General features: G+C 42.7%; 1 protein-coding gene across 1 annotated transcript in view; it reads left to right on the top strand.

Moving 5' to 3' along the window:
• The window catches only part of LOC129855793 (catenin alpha-2-like), a 515,406-nt gene extending 501,247 nt beyond the window's left edge, over positions 1–14,159 (top strand). The window contains exons 15-16 of the mRNA XM_055923816.1: positions 8,218–8,352; positions 11,984–14,159. Of these exons, the coding sequence (XP_055779791.1) occupies positions 8,218–8,352; positions 11,984–12,271 (423 nt within the window). The 3' untranslated portion in view covers positions 12,272–14,159. The remainder of the gene's footprint in view (positions 1–8,217; positions 8,353–11,983) is intronic.
• Positions 14,160–14,783: the final 624 nt, after the last annotated feature.

Genomic DNA, 14,783 nt, shown 5'->3' with positions numbered 1-14,783 from the left:
GTTCTGACAGAGCTTTGCCCCCTGGTTTAATAACAGAATTCCTGCTTCTCAGTCACCCCTTCAGAGAGGCAGATTTATTTCAGGTCTAATTATGCAAAAACAAAATGGAAGTTAAATAGAGGTTTCCACTAGCCTTGAATCCAAACTGGGTAGAGTGCCATAGATCAGTTTTGTTTCCAAGCTGGAAGTCCACTCTAACTAGAGAAGAAGAGAGGAATTCTAGCCTGTAATCCAAACTGAATAGCAATATGGTTTCACTACATTCAGTTTGTATTTCAGGCTAGAATTCCACTTTGGAAGGAAGTTTTGGAAAGAGAGAAATCCCAGCCTGAAACCCTAACTAAATATTGTTCTGTTTCACAGTATTCAGTTCGGATTCCAGGCTAGAATTTGTCCTCCCCAATCAGTGGCAGGAAAGAGAGGGAGAGAGTGAAGCTGCCTGCTTTCCTTGGCGGCCTTGGCAAGGTAATGGTCCATGCTGTTTATTTACATCAGGAGGGAATCTGCTGAGGAGATGGCCGATTAGTCAGGCAACCATATTGTCATCTGCCTGCCTGAAACGCTGGCCAGGAGCAGGGATAAACTAGTGGGTTTCTGGTGTGATGGAGAAAAGGGGTTGTGTGTGTGTTTCCAAGTGTTTGTATACAGCGTGTGTGCGTTTGGTTTGTGTGTGTTAGTGGAATTAGTGGTAATGCTAGCCGGGAGTGGCGGTGGGTGCAGTAATCATGTCCTAGGAGCTGCTTCCACTTTCTGCCTCACTGGCTGCAAGACCAGCATGCAGCACTGCATGAACACAGCGTTAAGGGGGCATTAGTGCATGTGTTTTGTGACCCATCGTGTTTGCTGAATCTGACCCACCTGAGATGATTAACGTAACTGAAAATCTAATTTTTAAAAGCTCATTCTGTTTGATCATACCCAAATAATGTTGTTGACTCATCCTACTTGTAGTTGTGGCCAAAGCATATTAGAGAAGAGAAAAAAACAGCAAATCCCCATCTCAAACACATTTTTGCACAGTTTCAAAAAACGCTTGACATTTGCTTGGATAATGGCATCATCCTCTTTGGCTGAGACAGGTCCGTATGTAATTGGTCCAGCAGCTTACTCCCCCTTCTCTGGTGGGGAGACATGGCCGTGTCCGAATACCAATACTAGCGTACAACATACTTAAACTGCATCTTATGTACTCATCGTCGCATACTATTTAGCATATACTGTTTCAGTAAAAATGATGCAGTATGCCACGGCCGTATGCCACACAGTAGCAGGTATGCAGGTGTTTTTTTCTAAATTCAACAGACATGCATCACATTAACCAGTCTGATAATATCTCATTTCCAATTTGATACATTTACCTATACTCAGGCTGTGTCACGTTCTGACCATAGTTCTTTTGGTTTTTCTTTGTTTTAGTGTGGTCAGGGCGTGAGTTGGGGTGGGCAGGCTATGTTTTCTGTTTCTATGTGGGGTTTCTTGTTTGGCCTGATATGGTTCTCAATCAGAGGCAGGTGTTAGTCATTGTCTCTGATTGGGAACCATATTTAGGTAGCCTGTTTTGTAGTGTGGTTTGTGGGTGATTGTTCCTGTTCGTGTGTTCCTGGTTGGTCCGTGTTCACTAGTTCGGGACTGTAGCTTCGTTGGTTTTCGTCTGTTTATTGTTTTGTTCTATATTTAAAAGTATTCAAATAAATATGGATACGTACCTCGCTGCGCATTGGTCTTCCTCTCCTTCCACCGACGAAAGCCGTTACAGGCTGGTTGTACGCAGACTATTAGATTCAACCTATTCCGTAGCCCCATACAGCCTACAGTCCCCTTTATTAAAAAGGTTTGAAGACAAAAACAGATCATTTGGTTCCATTTGAACATAACTATTAGTAAAGTACTGCAACGTACTGTATATAAATGAAATCGACCTTGTACACACACTAAAACCTTTCACATGTTCAAATCAAAAGGCTATTGCACCGAAACAGGGGAAAGTCGGGTGCAGCGCAAATTCAGAACCGCTGGGCAGCAGCATAATAAATGAAAGCACTGATCATTGGGAACGAGATCAGAAGGACTGCTAAGGCTTGATCCATCAATGAAATAATGAAATAGGTAGCCTACAAAACTACAACAATCCATGTTCAAATCAAAATGACCCGATTGACATGACATCATAACGCAGCCACTTCCTGAGTCCCCCGGAGCCGACACATTCACAAGTCAAAAGATAGAAGTTTGAATGACACTGAGGGTCAACGTTGTTACATCAGAATAATTTGATTTGATTTGATTAGGATTATTTTGGGAGGGGGGGGGTCTCGGATGGTTGAGGGGCAGCTCTCGGGGACCTGTGGGGGGGGACCTTGGAGGGCTGGTGGCATGGCATTTGGGAGCTTGGGCCGGTGTCTGGTGGATCGCTGGTTCGGGTTCCCGTTTTTGACCTTGTGGGAGACCTGTCGACGTGCCCTTGAGCAGGGCGTTGACCCTGGTTGCGTCTGTGGGTCGCTCTGGATGGGAGTCTGTTAGATGATTGAATGTAATGTAAATGTTGAGCCGCTTCACTGCAAGTAGATTGTATTTTTTAATATTCAATAAAAGAAAAAATTTCAAAAAAGAAAAGATGGTTTAGTATTTAGTTTAAAAGCTCTGATGAAGGCCAAGAGAACAAGAAACCCTATTCAATGAGAAGTCATTTTTCAAAGATGTAGCCTACGATGCAATACTTGTGATCATTTTAAGGAGAACACGAACTACTCAGCCTACATTTGAACACCACCTCAGAAGCAACTAAGCACTATGTGGCAACTTCCCAATTGAGTAGCCGAGTTTTGTTGTTTGGCTACTTGAAGAGAACTAGGGCCTATCACTCATAGTTCACCTCTTCCAATGCATGGTGGAAAAGTGTGCATCAAATTCCACTAGATGAGTATATGAGTATGAGTATATAACATCCTGGCATTTAAATCATAAACGATTATCTAAAATTCACATACTATAAAACATTATATTTCCGCATACTGAGAATGTGTCATGCACAATTGTATTGTTTTGTGTTATTGGTTCATTTTGGTATCACAGACCCCATATCTGATTATCAGCTCTTGCCAAAGCTGAAATTAGTATGACATCCAGGCATTTTAAAGTATACTTGATTTTTTTTAAATGTCACATACTATAAAACTTCATTTCTTTCACACTCAAATGGCCTACTATTTAGGACACACATATGGGTATTTGAACACAGGCTCAGGAATGCACAGCACACTCACTGCACACAAGCAAACTAGCTAGCAAGCCAAGCAATCCTTAGCTGGTGTTAGCAAAAGGGACAAAGCATTTGCAGCAACTAAAGTATCTCGCCAGTCACTTCTATTTCAAATTATGTGGTTTGTAGTTTCAAGTTTTATTAGTCGGAACCTCGTTCCGCTAGCGGAACCCCTCGCCAACAGCCAATAAAATTGCAGAGCTCCAAATACAAAACAACAGAAATCTCATAAATCTAATTTCTCAAACATACAAGTATTAGGCACCATTTTAAAGATAAAATTCTCGTTAACCCAGCCACAGTGTCTGATTTCAAAAATGCTTTCCAGCGAAAGCTCCACAAACGATTATGTTAGGTCACCACCAAGTCACAGATAAACCCAGCCATTTTTCCCGCTAAAGAGAGGAGTCACAAAAAGCACAAATAGAGATCAAATTAATCACTAACCTTTGATGATCTTCATCAGACGACACTCATAGGACTTCATGTTACACAATACATGTATGTTTTGTTCGGTAAAGTTCATATTTATATCCAAAAATCTTATTTTACATTGGCGTGTTAGATTCAGTAGTTCCAAAACATGCAGTGATATTGCAGAGAGCCACATGAATTCACAGAAATACTCATAATAAATGTTGATGAAAATACAGCTATTATACATGAAACTTTAGATACACTTCTCCTTAATGCAACCGCTGTGTCAGATTTAAAAAAAAAAACTACTCTGAGAACGGCGCTCAGAGCCCAAACCAGCCAGAGAAATCTACGCCATGTTGGGTAGTCAACATTATTCATATTATTCATATATAAATATTCACTACTTTTGATGATCTTCATCAGAATGCACTCCCAGGAATCGCAGTTCCACAATAAATGCTTGTTTTGTTCGATAATGTCCATTTATAGCTCGATCTGGTCGATTCGGACGAAACGTTATATTACAGGTCGAAGAAACTTGTCAAACTAAGTATAGAATTAATCTTTAGGATGTTTTTATCATAAATGTTCAATACTGTTCCAACCGGAGAATTCCATTGTCTGTAGAATTGCCCTGGAACGAGAGCAACCTCTCAAGTGAAAGCGAGTGACTGAGAACGAGGCTGTATGCAGACCACTTAGTAAAACATCTCCCATCCGGCCCCCCTTTACAGCCTGAAACCACGTTCTAAAGACGGTTGACATCTAGTGGAAGCCTTAGGAAGTGAAAAATAACCCATACCCCACTGTGTATTCGATAGGGGTCAGTTCAAAAACTATAAAACCTCAGGTTTCCCACTTCCTGTTTGGATTTTTTCTCAGGTTTTTGCCTGCCATATGAGTTCTGTTTTACTCACAGACATCATTCAAACAGTTTTAGAAACTTCAGAGTGATTTCTATCCATTACTACTAATAATATGCATATATTAGAATCTGGGACTGAGTAGGAGGCAGTTCACTCTGGGCATGCTATTCATCCAAAAGTGAAAATGCTGCCCCCTATCCCAAACAAGATATACATGGTGTACACTGTCCAACGAAATGCTTACTCACTTATGTGGTTTGTAAGAGTGGTCCTACTTGATTTTTGGAAGCCGTCAGCTAATGTTAGCCAACAAGAAAGCAAGTCAAAGCAGATCCTCCACACATCAACCATCTCGCCTTTCCTGTGGTTTGTAGCTCAAAGTTATGTCAAGAAGAAACCTAGTTAGCTGTTGTTGACAGCATAGGTAGCAGCTGAGCTGCCAATAATTTGTTTTATTTTTGAACCAATATACGCCCAAAACACTGTTGTTTCTAACAGGGGCACTGAGAAAAGCAGATTTTTAACATCCTTAATAAAAAAAAATATAAATTCTAGTTCATATTTAATAAATATACATAATAAATCTGGAACACTGGACAGATACTTTAAATGACTTCTGTGTCCATGTGTGTATTTATACAACAGTTATTGCATTGATTATAATATCTCTGATCAATGTGATCTGCGCATTGACTCGGCACCAGTACTCCTTATACAGTATATAGCCACAATATTGTTATTTTTTTGTTACTAATTACTTTTTTATTTTATAAATTTTTCTATTGTTGGTTAAGGGCTTGTAAGTAAGCTTTTCACAGTAAAGTCTACACCTGTTGTATTTGGCGCACATGACAAATAAAATTGGATTTGATCTTTGAAAGATGCCAAGTTATAATTTACAGTACTTTGAAGTATACTGAACAAAAATGTTGTGGGTGCGTGTTGGTGGCAGGGAAGTCAGGCGCAGGAGAACAAACTTGGTATAAACGGAGTTCTTTAATAAGTGCTGACCAAACTCCAAAAAACAAAATATAGAAAATAACAAAAGTGGGTACAAAACCCGTCGCACAGCAACACATACTAGCACAATCACATACAATCAAACAATCTCCGACAAGGACATGAGGGAGGGTTAAATACACAACACGTAATTGTTGGGATTGGAACCAGGTGTGAAGGAAGACAAAACCAATGGAAAATGAGAAATTGATCAGTGATGGCTAGAAGGTCGGTGACGTCGACCGCCAAACACCGCCCGAACAAGGAGAGGGACCGACTTCGGCGGAAGTCGTGACAAAAAAATATGAAACGCAACATGGAACAATTACAGTTAATATAAAGAAATCAGATAATTTAAATAAATCCATTAGGCCCTCATCTATGGATTTTACATGACTCGGAATAAAGATATGCATATTTTGGTTAGAGATACCTTTCAATAATGTAGGGGGCATTGATCAGAAAACCAGTCAGTATCTGGTGTGACCACCATTTGCCTCATGCAGCGCGACACATCTCCTTTGCATTGATCAGGCTGTTGATTGTGGCTTGTGGAATGTTGTCCCAGTCTTCTTCATTGGCTGTGCGAAGTTGCTGGATATTGGCGAGAACTGTAATAGCTATAGTACACGTCAATCCAGAGCATCCCAAACATGCTCAATAGGTGACATGTCTGGTGAGTATGCAGGCCATGGAAGAACTGGGACATTTTCAGCTTCCAGGAATTGTGTACAGTTCCTTGTGACATGGGGCTGTGCATTATCATGCTGAAACATGAGGTGATGCCGACAGATGAATGGAACAACAATGGGCCTCAGGATCTCATCATGTTATCTCTGTACATTCCTATTGCCATCGATAAAATGCAATTGGGTTCGTTGTCTGTAGCTTATGTCTGTCCATACCAATAACGCCACCGCCGTTATTACTCTGCTCACAACGCTAACATCAGCAAACCGCTCGCCCACACAACGCCATACACGTGGTCTGCGGTTGTAAAGCCAGTTGGACGTACTACCAAATTCTCTTAAAAGGACGTTGGAGACGGCTTATGGTAGAGACATTAACATTAAATTCTCTGGCAACAACTCTGGTGGATATCCCTGCAGTCAGCATGCCAATTGCACGCTCCCTCAAAACTTGAGACATCTGTGGCATTGTGTTGTGTGATAAAACTGCACATTTTAGACTGGCCTTTTATTGTACCCAATACAAGGTGCATCTGTGTAATGATCATGCTGTTTAATCAGCTTATTGATATGCCACACCTGTCAGGTGGATGGATTATCTTGGCAATGGAGAAATGCTCACTAACAGGGAAGGAAACAAATTTGTGCACAACATTTGAGAGAGAGAAAAGCTTTTTGTGTGTATGGAACATTTCTGGGATCTTTTCTTTCAGCTCATGAAACATGGGATCAACACTTTACATGTTGCGTATTTCTTTTGGTTCAGTGTATCATGTGAACAAAAAATGCATCCCAAATGGCAGCCTATTCCCTATGTAGTGCACTACTATTGACCAGAGCCCTATATGCCCTGGTTAAAAATAGTGCACTATACAGGGATTATGGTGTCATTTGGGACACAGCCACAAAAGCATTTATTTGTTGTGCAAACAGGATAACTGTGCATCTGTGACCATTAGTGCTGCACCACGAGTACTTCGAGTCCATCGTTACTAGTCTGCCTCACACCCTTACTTACTTACTTACTCAGTGTGGGCGAACAAGCCCACTGAAGCACAATTAAACTGACAAAAAGAAAAAAAGTGTGGAAACGGAACACATTGGAACAATCTAAACACGGGATTCGCCACTCGAGGGGAATAGGTAGAGATGGGTCGTGTTCATAAAGGAAACGGGAACGAAACAGGGAGGGACTGCTGAATAAGAAAGGCAAATGTTTATCTTCCATTGCAAAATGTTTGAAAACATAGCATGCCCTAATTAACGTGGTCCCTTAGCTAGCTCGTGCAGCTCCTTAACTTGGCTTTCCCATTGTATCCTAGCCCCCCTAAAGACAAGGAAGTGAGCCCTGTGTGAATTTCTCCCTTCCACTCTATACATGCTGCCTGAATGTTATAGTTAGGACCATTTACTCTTAATGGTTGAGGAAAAGGTGCCTGTACAAAACGGTGCCCGGGAGCGTTTTAAAAGCAAAGTAGCGAACGCACCATTCTTTCATTACCCACCAGGAAACTTGTGGGCTGTAGCAATTTTCGCTGCATGACGTCCAGAATATATTACAGCTACTTTGTGTGCGTTTAACAAGTGGGACTGAAAAGCCTTTGTCCCGCTCCCTCTCTGTGGCTGTGCCTCAAATGGCACCCTATTCCCAAATGGTCCCGTGGGCACTGGTGTAAAGAAGTGCACTATATAGTGAATAGGGTTATCTCAGTATATACTAGAGGTAGACTCATATGGTTTCTCACAATAGAGGGCCAGAAAGGACTTGCTAATTGCCCCCTCTATTTCGATGATTGGTTGTTTTTCTGCTGTAGGAATGAGTACAGTGGAGAAATGTGAGGTAGTGCACAACCATTTTAGAAACTACTTCTGATGTACAAAACAAGACTATTTCTTAACCCTGCTTCTTAACACATTTCCCAGCTATTTTCTCAGTTTTGAAACTCATTTTATCATCATGTTTCTGCGTGTGTGCATGTGTCAGTGCCCTGACTCGGCCTGCAAGCAGGACCTGCTGGCCTACCTGCAGAGAATCGCCCTGTACTGCCACCAGCTCAACATCTGTAGCAAGGTCAAGGCCGAGGTCCAGAACCTGGGAGGAGAGCTCATCGTCTCTGGGGTAAGTCTCACCACACAACACCCTCGCGTGGTACCGTCAAGGCCCTGGGTCTCTGTCAATAGTTGTATTCAGGTGCACAAAGCACTGGTAAGCAGCAATATTCTGTCTGTGGGCCTCATTCCTTTATCTCAATAGTTACAAGGGACCTTCCCTAGGCTTCCTCCCTCCTTGTTTCTTACAATTCCTCTCAACGGGCATTGGGGGAGTTCTGAGGGAGAGCCTTGGATCCTCTCACGCTATGCCCTTTGAGAGGAATTGATGAAACAACAATGGAGGAAGCAAGGATTTGAACGCGAGTAATGTTTTCAGACAGCTCTAGTCTGTTCTCCATCTGCGCTTGTCTAAAAACACAGGACAGATGATGGCAGCGTTATGGTGGATACTAACTACTGAACTGGTTAGACGCATCTCAGTTAGTTTCAACTTCAAATGGTATTTTAAGCCAACGCTGAACAGGTGGAGAATTAATTGCATGCCCAATCTCAAATACACCCATATAGACCCTCCTATGCACTTGTGGGGTGAATCTCAATCATGTCACTTGGCATCCTTCCCTTGTCCACTTGTCTTGATCGAGAGGGGAAAGAAAGCTAGTTGATACTGTTGATATACACCCCATTTCTAGGAAATGGTATGGCGTTTTGGCAAGGACTTTATATCCTTAGGCTCTAGTATAGAACGCTGGCTGCCAAAGACCACATTTCAGAGACTCAGAGTCCAGGCATTCTCTTTGATCTTTCTTATTTTTTTTTACTTCAATTACCCTATGATTTTACATAACTTAACAATATAACATTTCAAAATTATTACACAATAATTGTGGCAAGATTGTCTAATGGCAGTATAAATGTTAATGGATAATATTGTAGCAATCCTTGCTATATGAGCCACGTGAAATTTCTCATCAGTCAACCCTATTGGCGCGATGCGTAGGATGTTTGTAGCCTTTCACGCCAGCAACTCGGTTCGCTTCCTTGCCCTGCCATTTTGCTACAATATGCTAAAAGCTAAAAGCATGCCAATCAATAGAGCAGTAATCAAATGTTATTGGTTGTGTATGCATACACTACATGGCCAAAGGTATGTGGACACCCCTTCAGAGCAGCGACCGTGAGAGGCGGACCCTCTGCTGCTGTCTCCCTCTCTCCACTGAGACTAATGGTGTGTTCAAATCAACTGAGAACTTGGAAATCTCCGACTTCCGAATTCAGTGCGTTCAAGACAACTGGGAATTCTGAGGGAAAAAACACGATCTGACAGGGAAAAATCTTTTTGAATGGTTATCCATCTCGGAATTTCAAGTCGGAATCTCTGGCATCTTTCTAGAGCTCTGAATTTCCAACCTGAAGATTACCAACGTCATGATTTGACCTCGTTTTTTTGAGGGGGGATTTCCTAGTTGTCTTGAATGCAACGTGACTATCAGAAGCATGAACAATCAGTCAAGTAAAATAAGAAATTAAATAATTAATTAATTAATTACCATCCCAATGCGCAATGCCAAGTGTCGGCTGGAGTGGTGTAAAGCTTGACGCCATTGGACTCTGGAGCAGTTGAAACACATTCACTTCACCATCTGGCTGTCCGACGGCCAAATTTGGGTTTGGCGGAAGCCAGGAGAACGCTACCTGCCCGAATGTATAGTGCCAACTGTAAAGTTTGGTGGTGGAGGAATAATGGTATGGGGCTGTTTTTCATGGTTTGGACACCTTAGTTCCAGTGGGAACTCTTAAGGAAATCTTAACGCTACAGCATACAGTACAATGACATTCTAGACTATTCTGTGGTTCCAACTTTGTGGCAAAAGTTTGGGGAAGGCCCTTTCCTCTTTCAGCATGACAATGCCCCCGTGCACAAAGCGAGGTCCATAGAACCTCAACCCCATCGAACACCTTTGGGACGAATTGAAATGACGTCTGCAAGCCTGGCCTAATCGCCCAACATCAATGCCCAACCTCACTAAAGCTCTTGTGGCTGAATGGAAATCCCTGGAGCAATGTTCCAGCATCTAGAGGAAAGACTTCCTAGAAAAGTGGAGTCTGTTTTAGCAGCAAAGGGTCAACCAACTTCATGTGATTTTGAAATGAGATGTTCGACGAGCAGGTGTCCACGTACTTTTGGTCATGTAGTGTATTTTCGCTCACGTCCCTCCATTAAACAGGCTCACTGAATTCTCTGAATTCTTCAATTCACGAGTTTTAAAAATGTCCACAATCCTCTGTTGAAATAGACCTCCTATTCTGATTGGCGTATTATGGCTAGAAACACTCAGGTCCTTGAGTAACACTCCTCTCGGTCGTTGTTTGGCAAAACTCATTCTCTCTTCCCCTTTGCGGTGCCAACCCCAACCCAGGAAGTCCTCAACACAACTGACAATTAAGCGTTGAAAAACATTGCCCTCGCTACACGACACCCACTTTTTTTCCCAGACACTTCTTAATTAGCAGTTGGTGGAGGTCAGGTGTACCTCTCTTCTCTTCCTGCGTTTTGTTTGGCTGACATTTAGAGGCTGCGGCTGGCCCCCCTACCCCCTTGCCCCCCACCCCGAGAAGGGAGTCAACCGCTAGATTTAATTGGCTCCGAACTCCAGCTGGTCACTATAAAAAGGTTAGCAGCACGGTGGGTGCCCCTGATACCCCGAATTATGCTTAAAATACCCAGTAATATGCAGTAATTTAATCCCGACAATATGAGCTGGAACTCCATGGGCACTACGTCTGAAATGGCACCCTATTTTGACCAGCACACAATTTGTTCACCATAACAGGCTCTGGTCGAAAGTAGTGCGCTATAGAGGGAATAGGGTGCCATTGGTGACGTAACCATGCTCTTTTGGACACCGCTTTCTCTTAATGAGGCTGTCATATCAGAGATGTGTTGGAGGTACAGCGGCCACTCTGACCCTGTCTAGCTACTCAGGGCTCCGATAAGACGATTGAGGGACCTGCTATCGCCCTGCGGGGGAGACCAGAGACAGAGAGCTCACCTCTGTACTGTAAGAACCGCTGGCTTGATAAAGCCTTCTTCAGTGGGAGCTCTTTGCCGCAGGCAGTTCTTGTTATCTTGCAGCGTGACATGGGATGTCGAAAAGACTCTGAAGAAAGGGGTGCATCTCAATACGCTTTCATTGAAGAAATAACAGATCTCCAATTGGTTGGATAGTATTAATGCTTACACCTGCCCAATAGATATGCTTCATTGAAGTCCTGAAAGATATCCAATTGGTTGGATTATTGCTTACACCTATCCAATCACTTAGCGCTTCCTTTTCCCCTCTCTTTCTTCTCACCTCTCTCTCCCCTCTCTTTCTTCTCACCTCTCCCCCTCCTCTCCTCCCTTCCTCCCCTCATGGGGTCTGCAGAATGTTGCATGTGCAGTTGATGATGCAGGTTTGCAGTTGACATAACCATTGTTTCTTTTGCAGGTGTTATATATGTGACGGTTTATATGTGATGGTTTTTCACATGTCCATTTAATGTATAACGCTGACCTAGTAAAAGCAGTTCCTATGTAACTACAATGTTGTTACTGCAGTTAATACTATGTAGTGAAATAGGTATACGCGCAACGTAAGATATGGTGTTGGTATAAGGATTTTAACTTCTAATTTGTCCTCTGTCTCTCTCCGTAGCTGGACAGCGCCACCTCCCTGATCCAGGCGGCCAAGAACTTGATGAACGCTGTGGTGCTCACAGTCAAGGCCAGCTACGTGGCGTCCACCAAGTACGCCAAGGTGTACGGCGCCGCCGCCGTCAACTCGCCTGTGGTCAGCTGGCGCATGAAGGCGCCCGAGAAGAAGCCCTTGGTGAAGCGGGAGAAGCCCGAGGAGTGCCAGACCCGCGTTCGACGGGGCTCGCAGAAGAAGCACATCTCGCCCGTCCAGGCCCTCAGCGAGTTCAAGGCCATGGACTCCTTCTAAAGGCGTCCGCCGCCACGGCGTATGTCAATGAAACCAAGAAAATCAACACCGACAACGAGAAGTTTAAGAAAACTCCCTTCTTTCTTTGTGTTAATTTGTTTCTTTTGGTGAGACGAGTTGTACTGATAGTAACACCGGCTCCTTTCTCCCTTTTGAGCGAAGGGTCAATGAAAAAACCTACCTGGAGGACTTTGCTATCCCGCCACCTGTTCTGAACTACAGCTCCCATGAACACTTTGGGGCTTCTCGGCCAATGGGGAGCCAGTGTGCTCCAACCCCTATTTATTACTAGTATTACTACTGTAGCTTAACCGTGTGAGAGCCAAATGTGTGACACTAAAAACAAGTACTTAAAAAAAGGGAGATTAGAAAGTTAAAAACATAGCATATCAGAAGAGGGGCACCTAAATGACTAAATGGCCGTCAATATTATTGCTATATCATTACTATTGTGGTACTGACCGGCTGCTCGTACACACATTAACCGTCTGAATGGAAATGATGAATGGGGCAGTAGTGAAATCACTGCAATACGAGGATCGATCTATCAAGGCTGATAATCTTTGGGCGGCATTTTCGTGGTGCAAAAAGAGCGCAGGCTTGTGCAAAAATGACCGTGAACCTTGAAATTATCAGGCAGGGCGATATAATTTGAAACTTTTCCACGACAATGTGCATTATTAAGGAGACGATTGAACGAGAGTTTAGTTTACTGAGTAATGCATGCATGAAACGTTTCAACTTAGATCACACTGCCTGACGATGAAGAGGTTTACAGTATTACCCCCACAGATCTGTGCTTTTGTCAATATTCCCCTCCTAACTTAATATCTTGTATGTTTTCCCCGGTTTGAATGTTACCTTACCTGTAGAGCTAGGAATAACTTATATTTAAGGTAACTGAAAGTGTTTGGCATCCAAGTCATTTGTTTCCTTGTTCCTCCCCGACCCATAACGGTGTTCCTGAACGATGCACACACTTTATGGTCCTATGGTATTGCCTTTAAAAAAAAAAGCAATTTCTCATGATGATATCACTATCTATATCGCAGCCTGATTGGATTATTGTGTAGAGTCTAATAGTAGACACGGAGAGGTATGACTAGTTGTGGTTTGCTCAGAGAATATATGGGTGCGTTTAGACAGGCAGCCCGATTCTGATATATTTTTTACCAATTTGTCTTTTAATCAGTTCAGCTCTGAAAAAGATCTGATGTGAAAGATCTGATGTGATTAGTCAACAGTGAAATTAGTGGAAAGAATATCAGAATTGGTGTGCCTGACTAAATGAAGCCCTAGAGTCCTGCATACATACATACAGGTAATTGCCAAAATAATGGGAACTTGAGTAAATGACATAAAGTATATTAAAAGCAGATGCTTCCACACAGGTGTAGTTCTTGAGTTAATTAAGCAATTAACATCCCAGCATGCTTAGGCTCATGTATAGAAATGCTAGGCAGGCCATTATTTGTGCGACCTACCATGGCGCCCATTGAATGACAATACCATCCACACGGCATGAATGGCCATGGAATGGTTTGATGAGCATGAAAAACGATGTAAACCATATGCCATGGCCGTCTGTCACTAGATCTCAAACCCAAGTGAACACTTATGGGAGATTCTGGAGCGGTGCCTGAGACCGCGTTTTCCACCACCATCAACAAAACATCAAATGATGGAATCGGGTTGCATCCCTCCAATATAGTTCCAGACACATAATCTATGCTTAGGCACATTGAAGCTGTTCTGGCTCGTGTTGGCCCACTGCCCTATGAAGACACTTTATGTTGGTGTTTCCTTTATACTGGCAGTTACCTGTACATACATACATACAAACAAGTACCTTTATATTCACTGTTCTCTAATAAACCCCTCAACTTGACTAACCACCCTCCAGGCCTGTTTCTTTATCACTCACAAGCGCCTGTATTTTTATATAGTATAACAAATTATATTTCAGATCATGGCTTTCCAGATTGCAAAAATGATTTGCACGCTATTGGAAACCTATTATCTGCAATTGCATGAATACCAGTCTAATTCTGCACATTTTTTACCCACCGTAGAATGTTACACGTTTCCTGGTTCCTTAGAGGGACTATTTAACTTTGTAAGAGTTCAGATATATTCAACTTTGTACTTGAAACTGAAAGAGGACCAGAAAGCACAAATACCAACACTCACCATATCATTTCCAAGGATGGCCATGTCACAATTCTCCAGTCTGTTCTCAAAGAGTGCACGCCATGGATGGAACATGATAGGAAGTGCGCAAGTGCGCACTTTGGGAGCTGGGTGGGAAATTGGGACGTAGCCTAAAGAACAAATTAACAGGCTGTGGTCCGATCCTCTACCTTTCTCCCAATGTGTGCTCTCGTTCATCATAGACCTGAAAGGAACAGACTGGTGTAAAGAACACGGTGTAATACTCCCTGTATAATACCATGGGAGAATTTCAATTGCATTTCCTTGATTCCATGTGTCCTCTTTCCTCGCCTGCTTATGA

The sequence above is a fragment of the Salvelinus fontinalis genome, chromosome 5 (genome assembly GCF_029448725.1).
Source record: "Salvelinus fontinalis isolate EN_2023a chromosome 5, ASM2944872v1, whole genome shotgun sequence".
NCBI lineage: Eukaryota > Metazoa > Chordata > Actinopteri > Salmoniformes > Salmonidae > Salvelinus > Salvelinus fontinalis.
Note: the sequence above shows the minus strand (reverse complement) of the source record. Positions and strands in the feature narration are given on the sequence as shown.